Below are 20,868 nucleotides of genomic sequence, written 5' to 3'. Positions count from 1 at the left end.
GGTTATGTGCTCATAGTGCATCAAGAGACCAAAAATAGATTACACTCCTGTATTAAGATTGAGCACGAACACTTAACACCCATGACTTCTGTAGATTAAAGAGCGTCGTGGTCATGGCAGCATAAAGTTTAAATCCTAATGCTCCTTCTCATGCTTAAAATCATACATTATCCCCAATATAAGCAATAACACATAAAATGGGTATGAAAGTAAAATTATGACAAAGGAGAGCAACTAGATGAAAGAGACTTCCCCAGTTTTCAAATGGTATGGCTCAACGATCACATGACCAGGATTGAGTGGGATAAGAGGTTGATGAGGCACACAATCGAGTCCATGGGTATAATCCCGACCACGCAACTCTCTGTTAATCGGGTTGCGTCACTCACAAGTCAACATGGGGTGGAGTGTAACTCAATAAAAAAAATATAAAAGAAAATTAAACACATCAAACACAACATAACATAAGAAAGCAAAAACATAGAGGTTAGCAGAGCATAGACCCTTGCTAACATCAGTACAAAACACAAAGTCTGAGAAAACATAACATAACACGAAATAACATAAAAGAAGGCTAAAGTCCTGCGCCTTAGGTTGCGGGCTGGTCCTGATCATTAAAAGTTGGTGGTACTAGAGCTAGTGCTGGTGGGGTCGGGGGAGAGTGGCCACCGTGTGATGGAGAAGGCGAATGTTGGCTCAAACATGCCTGTATACGTAAAAGAACACCCTTAATCTCGCGCTGGCCCTCTAACAGCTCTCTGGTCTGATCCTTCAGTAGTCGCTGGCCCTCTAACAGCTCTCTGGCCTGATCCATCAGTAATCGCTGGCCCTCTAACAGTTGTCTGGCCTGATCCTTCAGTAGTCGCTGGCCCTCAAGAAGTGCACTGACATCACCCTCAAGTCTCTCTATATAGGCACTGAGTTGGGATGGGGCCTCTTGAGCTCCCTCGGCCCATGCGGCAGTGGCAGGGACCCCTGGCATAGCCTCGTCCTCTGCCTCATCTGCTGTGTCCTCAATAAAGGAGTACAAAACAATAAAGGAGTGCTTAAAAAAAGATTGAATATAAGACTAAAATTAGTATCTTCAATAAGATCAAAAATCAAAGATAAAAATCTGCTGTTCAATGATTTTGCAAGTTCCAATCTTTCATTCTTAAAGTTTGTGGTGTGCTTCCTTGAATATCACTTGAATATTCCCATCATAACCAAAAAGCTCAACCTATTTGCATCATATGCCTCACAACATGTCATTACCAAATGATCATGCCATCTAATTTTAGAATATAAGTAAAATGCAATACTCTTTAGCAACACAAAACTTAAAATCAGCTGTTACAAAACTAAATCAGCATAATTGATGGTTAATTAATTATTATTAAATGTATGTGTTGCAAAGCAAAATTAGCATAAAGAACACTTCTAAAACATAAAAATACTACAAATGATATAGGACTAAATTTAAACTACATGAATGAGATATAGAAGTCAATGTGCTAAAAACATACTAAAATGCACAAGAACTTAATGCATGACATATCTCAAGCACATCTTTCTATTTACAAGTTTGCACAGCAATGGATGATAGAAAAGTAAATTAAAAAGAAAAAGAAAAAAAAACAAACTGCTTTGTTTGAAGCAAATAAAGAAAAAACCACCGCCCACAAGCCCTTCATGAAAGTAATGAATAAAGTGAAATGGAATAGTTAAGAGAATTGAGATGAGAAAATGTTCGTTGTTGAGAATCTTTGGAGTTGAGAGAAACACCTGCAGATGACGAGCTCATCACGTCATCCATGTCTGCATATCTAGCAGCCTGCTAAGTTAGAAAATGTTAGCCCCAAACCTAAGTAAACATTCTTTTAGCTACAAATACAAACTGAGTTGTTCACGAAAAATCAATTGAAAAAATAAAACAGAAAATAAAAAAATTCCCTGCAAACTTTTGTTGTTGAGTTGTTTCACAGAAAAAGTCTTATCTATATAAAAAAGGCATAGCCAACATTCATCATATACGAAAACCATTCAAGTAATAGAGAAGACAATAAACATACATACAACTGCAAATGCCAAAGTAAAAAAATAGGGAATATATGTTCTTGGCATGTTGGTAAGTGACAGTGAAATAGCATTAATATAGGGGAAAAACCACATGCACAGAGTTTTGGCTCAAAAGGGGAATACAATCAGCATTGCACCACAGATACGTAGAAGAGACTAGGATGCTTTTTTTATGTCAAAGGGAAGTGTATAGTTACTTATAAAGTTTATAATGTGGGATGGATACTTCATACAGTCACTTATTTCCTTTTGCATGTCAACAAATTTACATCACCACTTGGCAAAAAAAATAAATTAATAAACAAAACAATAATATTTATGGTAACAAAAAAATAAATAATAGCTCCTCCTGTCCCTTGAAAAAGGATGCCACAATTACAAATTGATCAGCATGCAATACCCTAACAGAATCAGAATTACAAAAGAAAAGAGAATACTGGAAAGGGAAACATCATGTTCCTACATGTTCAATAATATAATCACATCTCAAAGTATTTTCAACTGAACATCACCCAAAAATTATAGGGTCTATTGCAAAACATAGCTAAATATGGAGAAGGATCGCAACAAGAAGGTCACATTTTACATAAGGGTTTTTAGCTTGGCATTCCTCTAATATTGAAAGGCACTTTTAAGACACTTGTTAGATGAAAAGAGCTGGTCTCGAAAATATCCAAACAAGTGAAGTTTTATAAGAAGTAATAAAACATATCAAGAAAACTCAAGAACAAGGAAAGGATAACTTTAAAAAGTCAAGTCCCATGAAAACAAAACAACCCCCTAAATTCCCCAATGCATCACATGAACAAAAAGAAAATTAACAAGCTTTGGTAGACAACATATTCATGTTCAAGACACCGGACTGCAAATTTAAAAAGACAAAGAGATAAATTCTTGAATTATTTTTTACAAAATAAAAGTAAATAAAGTCATATAATCGTGTGAAGTCCATTCAATAGATTTCCAGCCTTTCACCATGAATAATTCCATATCAACAAAGCCAATGGTTTAAATATGAAAATCCTATGGTTCATCATCAATCATGTCTATATTACAATAGAACAAAAAAAGGATACCATCCTATGATTTTTCCCTCTCATTATATCTTCATTGACAATGACAAATTTCAAAATAATAAAAAAAAGCCACAAAATAAAAGCAAAAGCAAAATGAAAAGTACAGAAATTGCCTAAATAAAATAAATAGGCGCTAATCATAGTTGCCTGGATGTAGCAAAACTCCAACATTAAAAATATAATCAATCAATAACACACCCACCCACCCACAGACAAACACTAAAAATCATGTCACCTACGGTGAGAAATTCCAATCATTAGGTAAAATAAAATAAACCCAATCCAAAAAAACATACAATTACATGAGTATTGAAAAGATTGATAAACCAAACATCAGAAGGCGATGAAGTAGGAATAAAAACACAACGTTTGAAGGGAAGATAACAAGGGGGATAAAGAGAAGACCTCAAGCAGGTCTTGGATTTCGTCAGGGGAGTTGGTCTCGTTGGTAATTGATTGCTGTGCCGAGGTGAAGTTCAGCGGCAGGCCCATCCTGGAGAGGAGTTTTTTATCTTGTCGAAGTAAATTGTGCACTCTCACTTGCTTCTTATTACTTTTTTTTTTTTTAATTTCACAGCTTTGAGTTTGCAACTCAGACCTGCCGAAGGGATCCATCCAGGTCAATATATTACAAATGGGCTTGTCCGACCCGGGCCGGAATAGGCCGGGACTGGTATAGACATGGTGCTATATTAATATGTTCGGCACGGAAACCTTGAGAACAAGCCTAACCCAATTCGATAGGCTTCTAGGGGGAAAAAATAAAAATAATTTATTTTTAATAAGGGCTTTAAAAAAAGAACAATAATTATGTTGTGAAATTTTTATAATAAACACTTAACGGAAATATATAATTGTTTAAAAGTGTTTTTTTTAAATAATAGCTCCTATGAAAATAAGCTTGTTGCTTTTTTAGAAGTATTTTTTTCTTTTAAAAAAAGATGAATAAACAAAACTCGATTAAGCGGAAAAAGCAGAAACAACAAACCTCCACCAAACCGAATGGAGTTAACAGAAAGTGACCAACCACTAGATGTGGTCCCAACCGCTCAAAAACAAAACACAAAAGACTACAACAAAACCAAAGATAAGGAACAACAGGCCTCCTCCCAACCAGATACAAAGAGAAAGCACTAGCTTGTAAGCGGAAATTGAGCCTCCTCGGCCACTGAACCATCGGTACCACCATCTGCACGAGGTCCCAGAAACTTAAGACTCCGACGCACGCTTGCCATAAAGTCCTCAATCTTCTTTTTGGTCCCATCTGCCCACAATTTGAGAACCATGGCAGGAGCAATCGATCAATTTTGATGATAAGCACATGAACATGCACAACATTAGTATTAAAAATTAGATCATTTCTAGCAAGCCAAACAACTCACACAATAGCTTTCACAAGTAAATCACCAAAGACTCTAAAAGAAGGTCGTAATAAAATCCTCCAATCCACCCAAATGTTGCTCATCGAGATAGGTGGCTCAGGCAATTGAAACAAGTTAGCAATGTAATCCCAAATTATTTTAGTGTACGAGCATCTTAGAAATAAATGATCAACTGTTTCAATCCCTGCGTGACACAGAACACAAGTGGTGGTTGGTAACCTATTACACCTTCTTAATGCCAAAGTCTCTAGTGAGAGAACCTTGTTCTTCCATACTAGTCAGTTGAGGAGATTGATTTTCTTTGGACAGATACCGTGCCAAAAGTATCTCACCACTAGGCACCTGACCCCTCCATCACCAAGGAAGTTATAAAAGGATTTCACAATGAAGATTCCATTTTCGATCAACATCCAATATTTCATATCTTCAATCTCATCTCTCGTTGCCTGCAAACATTCCCTGAGAAGTAAAGAATCTGAATTAGCAGAAAACGGGACTTCCTCTAGAAGAGAAGACAACTCCCACACAATACCGTTAGGTAAATTGTAACTTCGAAATTCCTTTAGCCATAAATTCATAGGTGCCACCTCATTGAACCAGCGGCCTTTCCAAAACAAGGTCTTCTCACCATAATTAATGCTATGCATGATGCATCCTCTAAGCGCTAGAAGACAATCAGACACACCTTTCCAGAAAAAAGAAGTCCGACCCGTGTGATTGGGAAAAAGATTCCATCAGGATAACCCATAGTTGAACAGCACAACTGACGCCCCACACCAATTAAGGGTCCATCACAAATTTCCACCACTATTTCCCAGTAATGCTAGGTTGAAGTTGTGCAGATCCAAAATCCCCCAACCCCCCTGCTCATGTGGTCAACATAAATTCTTCCAACCAGCCAAGGGACATCTTGGATGGTTGATATGCGGACCTGACCATAAAAAATCTCTCCTGATTCGGTCCAAAGCCTTGATGACCCAGCATGGCAATTTAAATATGGACATCCAATACGTTGGTAGTGCTAACAGGATAGAGTTAACCAAAGTGAGGCGACCCCCAAGGGAGAGATGCTGAACTTTCCAAGAGGAGAGTCTCCTTTTAACTTTTTGTATCATTCCCTCCTGATCCTGTCTATGAGGCCGTCTCCTGCGATAAGGACACCGAGGTAGGTGACAGGAAGAAAGCCAACTTCACAATTTAGTGTGTCAGTACCCCCCGCCTGCAGTAGCTGACCCATCCTACTTGAATAGAGGCATGTTTTAGCAAAATTAGCTACAAAACCTGTCATGCTTTCAAATAAGTAAAGAATTAACTTTACAATTCTGAGATCCTCCAAATCGCTCATAGTCAAGATCAACAGATCATCCGTGTAATGTAAGTTACATCTGCTTCCAAACTCACCGAGGAGAACACCCACCAAAATCATGGATCTAAGAGCATGCGTGAACATCGAGCTTGGCACATCTGTGACTAGGACGAATAACAAGGGAGATAAAGGATCTCCCTATCGTAACCCCCTTGATAACGAATATAACCATTAGGAGAACCATTAACCAAGATATTAGCATTAGAAGAGTATAAAATATTCTGAAGCCAGCCCACCCACCTATCCCAAAACCCTTGCCTTTGAGAAGGTCGAAAAGAAAATCCCAGTCCACCAAATCGAATGCCTTTGCAAAGTTGATTTTCAAAATTTGACCAGGGAGCCTACATTTATGAATGCTAAAAATTAGCTCTTCTGCTGTGACAATATTGTCCAATGTACATCTCCCTTTCATAAAGGTCGATTGGTCAGTATCCACCAGGGAATTCATAACTTTGCTTAAACAGTTCTCCAGAATCTTAGAAAGAATTTTCAGGGAGAAGTTAATTAAGCTAATGGGGCGGTAGTCAGTAGACGACTCAGGGGTGCCAACCTTAGGGATGAGGGCAATACTAGCCCAATTAATTCTCATGCTAAGTTTATTTTTTCTAGAAAGAATTTTAGAAGTATTTCTTATGCTATGTTTTTTCTAGAAACACTTTAAAAAGAATACTTGGGTGAATGTATATATTATTATCATAATATCCTTTTTATGAACTTAAATAATCTCTAGTTTGTTTCTTTATACTTGAAAGCCCCAACCTAGAAAGAATTTTAGAAGTATTTCTCATGCTAAGTTTTTTTTTCTAGAAATACTTTAAAGAGAATACTTGGGTGAATGTATATGTTATTATTATAATATCCTTTTTATGAAGTTAAATAATCCCTAGTTTGTTTCTCTATACTTGAAAGCCCCAATACGACAATACCCATTCTATCAAATTTAAAACTAAAATTAAATGCAAAATCAATAATTAAGAATGTATAATTTAACAAAAACATAGCATACCATTAATTTCACACCTTCAAATCAATTTTACATGTATATTCCCAAACAAACTTTTTATAGCTTCTAGCAATACCCCAAATTGTGTATTCAATAAAATAAGTACTTCTAGAAAATATTGAAGTATTTTCATGCTTTTCTTAAAAATGCTTGTTTCATGCTTTAGCATTTCTAGGAGCAAACAAAATAAAATAAAATAATATAATATAATATAATATAATATAATCAAAATATGAATATAACAAAGTCCACAAGGTACTTAAATAAATGCTTATATACGCATAAAACTAAATTTATTACTAATAGAACCAGCCAAGCAGTTATGTAAAGGTGTTTATATGGAAAAGGCATATTGAATATTGATTTTAGAAGTGCATTCTAATTTTTTTAGTTGGTTTGGAATAATTAGAAGATTCTTTAGAAGCAACGGTGGGGTTTTGGTTCTAGTGGCTACATCCTATTGAGTGGTGGTCTCACTGATGGGGTAAACCATTTTAGTCAACCTTTTTATGTTTTAGCTGACGCTTTCTGGCCATAATCAAAGGAGAATTTACCAAGAGCTTTTCATCAAATTATGTTTTTTAGAAATTTGAGTATTTTACAGAATAAAAAATTTTAGGGGAAAAAAAGAACCCTACATCTAGACCTTTATTAATGTTTTCTACAAGTGCTTTTGTGTATTTTGAGAATACCCATTGAAGTCTCATTTGAATGTGCTTATGAAAATCAGGTCTCATGTGAAAAAAACCAAGTGCATAACTTATGGGTTAAGAATTTCTTCTACCAGGTGCATGACCTACATTTTTCTAGAGAAAGTGCTAATCTATAACAAAGATATCACCAATAGAGGCCATCAACTTTAGGAAAAAATCATACAAACAAGAAAAAAGAATTTCCCCCAAACAAATCCAAGAAACCAAGATATTAAGACAAAAAACAGACACGAGAAGAGAGATGGATATTACCTGCTGCTATATATTGCTCTATCTATATGAATATTACATGATATAAAACATGGGTGTTTGGTGCTTTACCATGTGAATGTTATGATGAAATTTAATTGTTAAGATAGTAAGTGATAGGAAAGTGATTTCAAGGAAAGTAACATTTATTTGTTTAGCATACATTGGAAAAGCTGATTAAATTAATGACAAAGTAATATTTCAGTGTTTGGTCTGAAAAAACATTTTTAGGAATTTTTTATCATAATAATATAAAATACCTTACATAGTTCTATCCATGAACAACTTGCCAAATATTTTTAATATTAAAATAATAATCAATTAACCTTCCACAAACATTAATAATTTAATTATCATATATAATAAACATGTTTTTTGTTTAGCATAGATATTTTTCTCATTCTTCAAGATCTTAAAGAGAGTTTTTGTTGTGCTACAGTAGCTTACTATAGTAAAACTAAAATGACCAAGTTACTCTCCTACAATATTAGCTACGGTAACACATTAATAGAGTGGGTTTAAACTACAATGATTGGGCTACGAGAGAAAATACTAGGTTTTACAGGAGTAATTATGATAAAAGTATAAGGGCATTTTGGATAAAACAAGTGCCTTTATTTTCCATTCCCATAAGATTCTCACTTTACCACCATATTTTGAGGTAATCACTTTCCCTCAAGTTGTTGGAATTACTCTCCCATGGCAATGTTACTTTTAGGTTGCGTTTGGTGCATGGGAAAGTTGGGTACTTTCTCTGGTAAGTAACACATGGGAATGACCCTACCATGTTTGGTAGCGTGTTTTTGTTGGAAAAAAGCTTTACCATGGGAAACAAAAATCCATCAATTTGATGGAAAGTCATTCACTCATATTATGGTGGGAAAGTTTATTTTGGACCAAAATACCCTCAATCATTTTCTAAAATGACTGAACTACTTTGTAGAGTTTTCTCGAGGACTCCATCTCTTCTAGTTAAGCCTCCATCCCTTCTCCAAGAAGTCTGACAACAACCCCATAGCCTGAGCCTCTGACACCTCCATCTCTGGTACCCGATCAAGTGTGTTGATAATCTCTTATGATATCAATGGTTTATATATGTATATATATTTATTTATTCTGATTTTGTTGATTTTATTGTTTGATTTAATAGATTTGATTGGTTTTATGTTAGCTTGTTGGTTTAAATTTTTTGATTTAATGGTTTGTTATGATTTGGTTGTTAGATTTGCATTGGTGACTTGAAAAATTTTGATGATAATGCTTCATTATACTATTTCATGATAATTATTGTAAAAAAAATTTATCTTATTGAGGTGGTAAGAAATATATAAATATTTTGAAAGAAACATGACAGCATATTTTAAGTTAATGGTGATGTATTAGATTAGGCCATCAATATCAATTAATAAGAATCCTAAACCCTAGACATCTATGCTTGATTTGTATAAAACAACACAAGTTGATTGAAGGATGATGTGATAGAGGACTCAAAAAGAGTAGGTGTCTATGCTTGAGTAAGTTCCATTGAACCTATCAAACAATCATATATAACTTTGAATAGAGGATAGTTTGAAGATTGAAATATTGAAATATTGAAATATTACCTACAAGTTGAGTAAGTTCCATTGAACCTATTAAACAATCATATATTGAAATATTGAAATGTATTTGGTTATTCAATGTTTTGCCCTCATAGTTAAAACTCCTATTCAAATAGACATGGATGGCGACCTTGCTCGTGATATGCTTTGAAGAATTTATTACTCAATGCTCTTGATTTGTTTGATGTTGGCTATGAATTTTATTGAACTTAATGACTATGTTTTTATAATTATTTATCCAATAATTAAATGAATTATTAATTAATTACACTTTCATTTGTTGGTTAGGGAAAATGCACTCCATCATTGATGAAGAGTTCTCATTGACGATGGTTACATGTGCACATTGAGTAATAAACTCTAAACCCATTATACAAACACCCAAGGCATTGGTGGAAATTGACAAACCAAGATATAGAAATAGAAAAGGAGACATTACCATGAATGTCTTGGGGGTTTGTTCATAAGATATGCAGTTTATTTATATCTTACTCGAATGGGAATGTTCTGCAATTGATTCTAGGGTTCTTCGTGATGCAATATCTAGAAGACATGGGTTGAAAGTACCTAAAAGTAAATAAATATCAAGCATCCTAAATATTAGAAAATTATCTAGTTTACTTAAAAAATGATTTTTTTTGGGTGTAGGTTTTTTCTACTTGTGTGATGTTGGATATGCAAATGGTGAAGGGTTTCTAACTCCATATAGAGGTCAACAATATCATTTAAATGAATGGAGACAAAATTACACCCCTCGAAATAAAGAAGAATTTTTTAATTACAAACACTCTGCTTCTAGGAATGCAATTGAAAGATGTTTTGGGTTCCTTAAGATGAGATGGAGTATACTTAGAGAGAGGTCTTGGTATCAAATGAAAACTAAATTTTGAATCATTTCTGCTTGTGCTTTGATATGTAATCACATTAGAAAGGAGATGATACTTAACTCATTAGAAGCTGAATTAAGTGAAGTGTTTGTAGACTCTAATGCATTTGAAGATGATGAAATTATTCAATACATTGAGACCTCAGATACATGGACTACTTGGAGAGATAATTTGGCACAAGCTATGTGGTCTGAGTGGTTAATGACAAGGAACGTGGGGTTATATGAATTATTCAACTGTTTGTAGTGTTGCAGATTGTTTATTATATAAAGTTTTGTATGTATTTTATATGGTTTTGTATGTATCATAGATGGTTAATATATTTTATATGTACTCATTGTCTTTTGTATGTTTTATTGAATATGGTTATATATTATCTTTTAATGAAGATATATAAGTGCTTGTACTCATTATCTTTTGTATAATAGATGGTTTATTATATATATGTTTGATATGTGATCATTATCCCACCTTTATATTCCTTGTATTTAATGGGCATATATGTCAAATATGAATCATGAATTTGATAAACTAACATAATACTTTTGCAGCTATATATTAGAGCAAAGCTTGTCAATTGACAACCTCTTTGTCTTTGTTTTAGTTTTCAAATACTTCCAATTGCCACAATCACATCAGGTAATTTGCTTAATGACCCATCTTTGTCTTTATCTTTGCTTAATGAAGATATACAACCTCTTTGTCTCATTTTAGATGGATGGCTCTTCATCTCAAGCATCTACAAAGGATGGCAAAAGAAACACTCACCAGTGGAATATGATTGAAGATGGAGTTCATATACAATGTTGCCTTGATTTGAAAGACAAAGGTGGTTGGAATGGAGATAATGGTACATTTAGGCCTGGCTATTTGGTGCATCTTGAAAAAGCAATGGCAGAAAATATACCAAATTGTAAAGGTATAATACCTGAATTGGTCCTTTTACTTTTCTCTCTCTTTTCTTTTGGTCCCTCTACTCAGAAATGAGCCCCACTAATCTCTCTATTTTTAAAAATGACCCAATTTAGCCCCTCTACCCTTATTCTCTTCCCATCTAGTCCCTCTACTCTTGAAAATACTGCTAATAATTGACCCATTTTAGAGTGGAAGGAACTAAGTAGAACCATTTTCAAGAGTAGATGGATTAGTGTGGCACATTTCAGAGTAGAAGGACCAAAAGGGAAGAGAGAGAAAAATAGAGGGACCAATTCGGGTATTATACCAATTGTAAAATCAAGGGAACTCCACATATCCACTCAAGGCTAAAGACTTTGAAGAGCCAATATAGGGAAATATCAGAGATGTTAGGCAACACTGGTTCTGGGTTTGGATGGGATGACATGAACAAGTACGTGACTTGCGATATTGAAGTATGGAATGGACGGCTTAAGCTTAGTACTTTCTTATTATTTTTTATTTTATATTAGAAGATTTTATTCTTGTTTTTAATTAATAAAGGCTATTATTTCAGTCTCATCCAGTTATTGCGGGACCTAGAAACAAGTCTTTTCCTTACTTAGACCAATTGGGTCGTTTGTTTGGGAAAGATAGAGCAACTGGATCAGGTGTAGAAGGACCATCTGAGGTTGTGGAGAACATGCAAGCAGAGGAGGCCACTCAAAATGTTGGGTTGAACTTTGGTGAGGATGACTATGAGTTCCCAAATGTTGAAGTTCATTTGGACAACATCTAAGAAATAATACGGGCCACTCAAAATGTTGCAACTAATCAATATATTCCAAGTGAGTCATCTATTGGCACTTCTAGAAGTACTCAAGACACGAATACTAAGTCATCTACTCAAAGAAAGAAGGCTAAGACCAAAAAAAATAATACCAATATTGACATAGCTTTCATTAATAGCATGTAGCAAATGAGTAAGATTTATGAGAGCACAATGGTTGAATTGGTAGAATGGCTAGTTGCTTGGAGGCTCTAGCTAATGATGCTGCAAGGAAAGCTAAAGATGCAAAGAAAATGAATGAGATGAAGACTTAGCTATGTACAACTATATTCCATTGATGGCTTGATTGCTGAAGAGGTTGTTAGGGTTGGTTCCATCATCTCTCTCTTGATAGTGGGAAAATTGATTATTTCTTTAGCTTTCCAGATAAGTTCAAGGCTATTTATATCCGTTGTCTTCTTACATGAACAATTTAGAGATGTCATGAACTTGACTAAACATTTTAAACTTGTTACGAATGTGGTTTGTTATGAACATCTTAAACTTGTTATGAGTGTGATTGAACATTTTGAACATCTTACATTAGGTATTCCAATTTTTCAAGTTTCTCTTTTATATGGATATTTGAATGCATTTGATTTCTGTACATCTTAAACTAGGTATTCTAATTTTACATCTTAAACTAGATTGTTTATTATATATGGTTTTGTATGTAATATAAATAAGTTTTCAATTTAAAAAGAAAAAAAAACTATTAAGGCCGAATAGTTGGATAGACATTGGTACTGAATGCTAACCCCGGAGCCAAGGTTAGCATCACTCTAAAAAGAATGAACCTCTTATTATATACCTTTTTCATTTACTAAACCAGTTATCCTTGTATTATATTAAGATTTCACTTAATATAACATTTTTGTAGTTATTTTTTTTTATATAGTAAACCACTTATTATAGAATTTTTTTTTCACTTACTAAACCAATTATCCACATATTATATTGAGTTTTTACTTAATATAACATGTTTTTACTTAATTATTTTTAATAGTAAATCACTTATTATAAAGTTCTTTCACTCACTAAACTAGCTATCCACGTATTATATTGAGTTTTCACTTAATATAACATGTTTCTACTTTTTTTTTAATAGTAAACCACTTCCAAAACCTCCAAAAAAGCAAAGCATAAATGGTTAATCTAAATTTTTATATGCTAATGAGTTTGCTAATGTGTATACATGGTTAATTTATTATTATTTTGATATTAAAAATTGATTGACAAGTTGTTTATATGTATAATAACACAAGGGCATTTATATTATTATGACAAAATATTCACAAGAATATCTTCCCATACCAAACACATAAATATTATAAAAATAATTAATAATTTTTTAAAATATATTATTATTTTAAAACATTTTATTTATAAAATACTATTCATTATTATTATTTTAATATTATTATTTAAAACATATTATTATTATTATTGATATTAATTATTATAATTATTTGATATTAAAGATATTTTATTATTATTTTAATAATATTATTTATTATTTTAATATTAAAAATTGATTAACAAGTTGTGGATAAGTAAAATAACACAAGCGCATTTCTGTCATTATGCCAATAGATTCCCAAAAATATCTTCCAATACAAAACACAGAAATATTACTTTCCTATCAATTTAATCAAAGTTTCCAATGCATACCAAACAAAGGAATGTTATTTTCTTAGAATTACTTTCCCATCAATTACTTTCCCATTAATCAAATTCCATCAAAACATTCAATCAAACATGGTAAAGTGATTATCTTGTGTTACTTTCCAAGGAAAGTTGGGTACTTTCCCATGTACCAAACACAAAGGGAAGTTTGTTGGCTGTAATGGGATAGAAACGCCACCAAAAGGTCTAAACTTGTAAAATTAGAAAAAAAATATTTAAATAATTATTTATATCCTTTATATTATATTATAAAAGAACTTTTCCTGTCTTTTGGTTCCAATTTGTTTAACTTCATTCGTAATTTTTTTACTATATGCATAAATTGTTATTTGATTTAAAAATAAAATTTAGAATTTTCATTATCATGCATATTTGGATTTGTACTTTCATAAAAATTATACATGGATGGACACTAAAATAAAATTTAATATTTACCTATTCAATCTCATTGGAAAAATAATCATTATAGATATGTATATAAAATATAATTTTGATTTATATCTTGTTACAAATTTATATTTAAAAATTGATTCAAATGATAATGAAATTTAAATGTCACAAAACTATTGAGCCATATTTGAAGTCTACAGTCTCTTAGTTTCATTTCATTTTATTTTTCCAAAAGTATCATCAAATTTATTGAAATAATGTTTTGATAGTTATATAAATTATATATTATGATGACATTTATATATGTTAAGGGTAATTTTATCATGAAAATTTATAAATAATTTCATAAATAATATAGCGTGTAATATTGTGAATAGCAGTTAAATAGAGTAGAAAGCGGACCATCAAACATACAATTTGATCCATGACCTATATTGATAAGTTGATTTAGGCTTTATAAATTACGTGTCTGTATTTACTTATGTTTTACTTCATAAAACAACAACAATCTATTAAACTTATTAGATATGTTTGTATTATAACCAAAGGGTGTTCAAATAAGTCCTTTATGATCTGCTACAATGACAATCCAGCTTGTAATTATATTATAGCTCCTACTATAATCAAATTAGGGCATATTTAAACACATCTTAGGATTTTGTTTTATATAGGACTTTGACAAAGTGAGCGAGCACATCAAAGTAACCACTAATTGTATTCAATTTTCAACTTAGTGGAATTTTCTCTTTTTTGCAAGTGTCTTTTTCCTATTTTGGGGTTTCCACATGAACTTGTATGTTCTCGCTATTTACTTTTACTATTATCATTTGTTGTTTCTAACAAACTGATACCAAAACTCATCACCCACATGTCCCATGTTTGAAATTTAAGATCCTCTTGTTGGATTGCAATACCAAATTTTCACTATGGCAAGTCAAAATGTGGGTTTTGCTTATACTATCCATTTTGGAAAATGCACAATTAGGGATTAATCATATGTTCTCATCTTTGTCATTAGAGAAGAAACAATGTTTGGATTGGAAGCCTTTGTGTTGGATTTATTTATATCTATCGAATCAAATACTTAAAAACATCTTCAAAGAGAAAACTGCAACTTCACTATGGTTGAAACTAGAGAAGTTATGGATGGCAAAAAGCCTAACCAACAAGTCACATCTGAAGCAATGACTATACTCTCATGATTTGGTAGAAGATATGTCTATAGATGATCTTCTAAATGAATGTAAAGAAATTTTTCTGAGATTTGTAGATTACGGAGGTTAAGTGCAACAAAGAAAATTTTGTATTGATTCTATTATGTGTGTTGCATATATGACGTAGCGAACAAATGCCAAGTAATGATAAAGTTGATGACTTGTTTAGTCCAAGAATACCGAAATCAAACAACAATAACTAAAACCCTATTTAGTTTGAGAATACCCAGGGATTTTAGAAGAAACCAAAAGAAACACTTTTATTTCATCAAAATCAACTGCTTATCTTAGCCTGAGGGCTTACAATAAAATATGTAGTAGGGAAATAAAATACTTAACAAAATAAGATTAATACCAAAAATGATGTACAAATCCGAGATTCGTAGCCAAAGAAATGCCAAATCAAATCTTTCTTGAAACAGCAAAATCTCTGTTTTCAAGGCCAAGATGATGGAATTTGGCAAAAAACCGGCATGCCTCACGAGTAAAGCTTGTGACTTTTTGCTCGTTGACCCGTTTTCCATCAAGTGGGACCCTCAAAACACCAAAACTCCACCACTTAGACCAAAATACACATATTAGCCCCTGCCCATTTGTCCAGAAAAGCACAGGCTAGCTCCTCAATACAGATCACGTTATTCCCCCTAGGTTGGGTAGAATTCACCCTCGAATTGTCATTGTCTGAGGAATCACCGTAGTAGGGTACCTAGTGCTTGACGTTGAACACATCTGCCCTTCGGATATGGCTTGGTATCTTGGGTCATTAGGCATTAAGGTTGATCTTCTCAATGATCTCTACTGGCCCAATCTTCTTGGCATACAACTTGTTGTACTTCCCAACAGATAATCGTCAACTTCAAAATCCAGATACCTATGCCTTTTCTTAGTATCTTCTTTGTACTTCCCCGCAACCTTCCTAAACCGCACTATGAACTGGTTGTAACCCATCAACAAAGTCTTATGCCTTCCCATGGAGTCTGGTCTTGTTAGGCACTGGCAGCAAGTCAAAAGGACCTCTAGGAAGAGAAGCATGCACCACTTGGAAGGGACTGAAACTAGTACTACGGTTGACTACATGATTGTGAGCAAATTCAACTTGGCATAATTTATGGTACCCAACTCTTCACATGTTCTCCAATTAGACATCTCAACAAGTTACCTAAGAATTTGTTGACGACTTCTGTTTGTCCATCTGTGTGTAGATAATATGCATTGTTGTAGTTTAACTAGGTGTTCACCATCTTCCACAAACTTCACCAAAAATGGTCCAAAAGTCTGGTGTCTTTGTCAGAAACAATGGACAAAGGTAGGCCTTGCAAATGGTATACCTTTCAAAAATATAACTGAGCCATGTTGAGACACCCCTTGCGTGTGTGTACTACAAGTGCACAGGTCGTCGAAGTAATAAAATACCCCAGTGAGTGGGTAGTCAAATCCACAAAGAATAGATGCTCGGAAACAAGAAATATTGCTATTTAGCTAAAGTGAAAATCAATTTGTGATGTTGCTTTAAAATAATAATGCAAATAAAAGTAAAAGAGAAAAGAGAAAGCAAGAGGAATAAGGAGAGGTAATCAATGGTAAAATGGGGTACTCGGACTATGCTCATCCTATGACTATTGTTTCAAGTGCAAGACTAATATTATGCCTCCTAATTGAAGTTTAATGAGTCGTGGCAATCCAAAAGACACACGGTCCCAAACCTAAGGTCAATGGTGACTAGCCCTCTACACTATGCCCCGGCAGAAAGGAATACTCTCAAGACCTCACACTGTGTGGGACTTCTTGAAGCTCTAGGGATCCCAAGTGATAAACCCTATTGCCTAGTATAGATCTAACCCTTTGGTCCAGGCGAAAGACCCCTAGTCATGATTAAGCTCCAGCACCAAGGATTACTTCAGCACTTCACTCTGTTGCTTACGCAACTAAGCCCCAATAAAGTTTGTCTCTTAGCATTTCACTCTATCATGACCGCAAAGAACTCTTACAACATAGACGAAAGATAAATCATGTTGGAAGGGAAAGGTGGCATTCCGTTACCTCTCGACTCACCCTCTCAACCCTCTTCAATCCTGTTAAGTCTAATCCTAATGAAGTTGTCACCCCTTCAAAGGATTACCTAGATAGATTCTCAACCCTAGTGTCACTCTAAGGGAAAATAAAATTAACAAGCACACAAGATTGAAACTCAATTAAAACATCAATTAAAGGGAACATAATAAGAGCTAACAAAACAAAATCATCCTAAGGTTTACAAGTCCAAGCACACACTAGGGGTTTAGCTCTCCATGGAGCAATACAAAATCAACAATGAAATCAAAAGTAAATGTAAGCAATCAATAGAGATAAACCCCTGGTCATCCGTATCGATGGTCTTGAGGAGCCGCCTCGTCTTCTCCAAAGGTTCCTTTGTCAAACCTAGGGCACACCTCGCAGAATCAATGCCTATAAAAGCTCCCCCAATAGCTCTCCTTCAAAGGAACTCGATGTCAAATGCCGTAGAACCACTCCTAAAACCCAGTAAAAGCCTCTCCAAACCCTAGACGCGCTCTCCAAAAAGATAAGATAAAAGATAGGATGAAGCTCTTAACAATGTTGCAAAAGTCAGAATATATGAGTGTGACTGCCTTTGTGCCCCTCCACTCTATGTATTCACTTGAGAATAATGGAGGTTGACACACACCCACATGTCTATGAGCACAACTTGTGCTTTGACCCTTATTCGATCCAAGAATTTCATCAACAATCGCGTCCATGATCTACTTTTGCTTTCTTTCTTCTAAACTTGTCTCCACAACCCTAAATGGACAAAAGAACACAAATATACACGAATGAGCTATAAAATCTGATAAAAGTAATGCTCAATGTAAGAAAAGTATACTTTGTATTACATATACACAAATACTTATCACATGTTCATAGCATCTGTTGTCCTCTTGTAAGGTATGAAATAAACATTTAGAAAAACGATCAACAACTATGAAGATGGAGTCGTTACCTAGTTGTGTACGTGGTAGTCCCATCACGAAGTCCATGCTAACATCAACCTAAGGTTGAGAAGGAATTGGGAGCGACATGTACAACCCTACATTAGTAGCCACATATTTGGACACTTGGCAGATTTGACACCTCTGTACAAACCTCCTTTTGAATAGTTGGCCAAAAATATGATGCTTGAATTAATTGCAAGGTCCTGTCCCTACCTACATGACCTTCACCATATAGATTTTTAATGATTTATGACCTCAAGCTACAATCCGGAATGCACAAATAGATACCCATGAAAAAGAACCCATCATAGAGCAAGAAATTAGTCTCCTCCCCATCTCTAACTCTAGCTAGAACAGCAAAAAAATAAGGGTTAGATGCAAGTAATTCACAAAATGAGTCAACCCCCATTACCTCAATGTGTATCCTGGTTAGAAGAGTCTTCCTACGGCTTAACACGTCAGCTACTCTATTTGTCACCCCTAATTTGTGCTTCACCACAAAGGTAAAACACTCCAGATAAATAACCCATGAAGCATGCCTTGATGATAATTTATCTTGCTAATATAGATGCTTCAAAGCCTCGTGATGGGTCTACAAGACAAACTATATATGAAATAGATAGTGATGCCAATGCTTGATGGCCTACACTATTGTATAAAACTCCATATCGTAGGTAATGTACTGCATCCTGGCACTTGACAGTCTTTCACTGAAATAGGCGACGGGTTTGTTGTTTGATTCAAAACTGCACCAATCGTAACTTTGGAAGCATCAGAATGTAATTTAAAAGGGTGGTGGAAGTCTGGCAATACCAGGATTGGAGCCGAAGTAAGGGACAATTTTATCAGTTCCAACTCCTTCTCTTCTTCATCAGTCCATAGAAATCTCTCACCCTTCATGCAGTTTGTTAGTGGAGCCTTGATGATACTAAAATAAGGGATGAATCACCTGTAAAATGAGGCCAGCCCATGGAAACTACAAACCTCTATTAGGGTGTTGGGTCACAGCCATTGCTTTACTACCTTCACCTTGGACTAATCTATTTGCAGTCCCTCCCCAGTAATCATATAACCAAGGAACGACACCTTGGAAAGCCACGAACATGCACTTCTGAGCTGTAGCATAGAATCTTTCCTTGTAAAGCACTTCAAGAACATCCGGTAATCGCTCAAGATGTTTCTTGTAGTTAGCACTATAAATCAGAATATTGTCAAAGAACACAACAACACATTTGCCAATGAATGGCCCCAAAACCTGGTTCATCAAATGCATAAAAGTGCTAGGTGTATTAGATAACCCGAAAGGCATGACCAACCATTCATACAACCATTCTTGCATCTTCAATGCCATCTTCCACTCGTCACCGGGTCTAACTAGTATCTGGTGATACTCACTCTTCAAATCCAATTTGGTACATATGGTTGCCCCACTGAGTTGGTCAAGCATGTCATCAAGGTAGGGAATAGGAAATCTATCCTTGACCATAATTTTGTTGATGCTCGGCTGTCCGTGCACATCCTCCATGAACCATCCTTTTTTTTTGGGGTCAGAAGGGTTGGAATCGTGCAAGGTGATAAGTGCTTATGTTTAAGTATTACTAAGTATACTTTTCTTACATTGAGCATCACTTTTATTAAATTTTATGTCTCATTCATTTGTATTTGTGTTCTTTGGTTCATTTAGAGTTGTGGAGACAAGTTTGGAAGAAAGGAAGCAAAAATAGATCATGGATGCTTTTGTTGAGGAAATTCTTAGACCGAATAAGGATCAAGGCACAAGTTATACCCATAGACATATGAGTGTATGCCAACCTCCAAATGTCTAAGTGAATATATGAATTGGAGGAGCACAAAGGTAGTGATGCTCATATGCTCTGACTTGTGCAACATTGTCATGAGCTTCGTCAATGTGCTTTAAAGCAAGGGGCGATGTGATCTACCGCATGGTTGTGTGCCCAACTTGCCGGCCTCGATGAAGAAAATGAATTCGGGAGTACTCTGGAAAAAGTATTATAGCAAATCACTGTAGCAAAATTATTGTATCAGTTACTGTTCACAGCATGCAGGAAATGAGAAGCTCGTGCGGAATTTCCACAGGGGGCATGTGGATGCCCAATTACAGCCTTTAAATAATGCTTCGCAAGTTTGCTTTAGGGATCTTCTTCCTATTTCTTTCCCATCTTTTGGGGAGAGCACAACTATGGTTTGGATAGATTTTTGCTGGAATTTTAGAGCGTTCCTACGGGATTCGACATTGATTTCATTCGGATAAGAGCTATTGGGGGAGCTTTCGATGGCATTGATTTGGTGAGGTGTGCCCTAGGCTTGACGAAGGAGTCTTTGAAAAGATGAGGCGGCTCTTGAAGATCATCCGTACGGATGACAAGGGAGTTATCTCTATGGATTGCTTGCACTTATTTTTGATTTCATCTTTGACTTTGTATTGCTCCATGGAGAGCTAAACCCCTAGTGGGTGCTTGGACTTGTTAACCCTAGGATGATTTTGTTTCATTGACTTCTATTATGTTTC

The 20,868-nt window shown here is 34.7% G+C and overlaps 1 protein-coding gene across 2 annotated transcripts; it reads right to left on the bottom strand.

Moving 5' to 3' along the window:
- Positions 1-439: 439 nt before the first annotated feature.
- Positions 440-3,747, bottom strand: LOC120271411. 2 transcript variants are annotated; one of them, XM_039278132.1, is made up of 3 exons: positions 3,540-3,747; positions 1,765-1,813; positions 440-1,005 (listed from the first exon to the last, which is right to left on the bottom strand). In XM_039278132.1, exons 1-3 carry the CDS (start codon positions 3,624-3,626, stop codon positions 590-592), a joined length of 552 nt encoding a protein of 183 aa, XP_039134066.1. In that variant the 5' UTR covers positions 3,627-3,747; the 3' UTR covers positions 440-589. The 2 variants fall into 2 exon arrangements, with proteins under 2 accessions (XP_039134066.1, XP_039134137.1); XM_039278203.1 differs by having other exon boundaries at positions 440-1,002; positions 3,540-3,738.
- Between the last annotated feature and the right edge of the window lie 17,121 nt (positions 3,748-20,868).

This window comes from Dioscorea cayenensis, chromosome 1 (assembly GCF_009730915.1).
Source record: "Dioscorea cayenensis subsp. rotundata cultivar TDr96_F1 chromosome 1, TDr96_F1_v2_PseudoChromosome.rev07_lg8_w22 25.fasta, whole genome shotgun sequence".
Classification (NCBI taxonomy): domain Eukaryota; kingdom Viridiplantae; phylum Streptophyta; class Magnoliopsida; order Dioscoreales; family Dioscoreaceae; genus Dioscorea; species Dioscorea cayenensis.
This window is presented reverse-complemented; position numbering and strand designations above follow the sequence as displayed.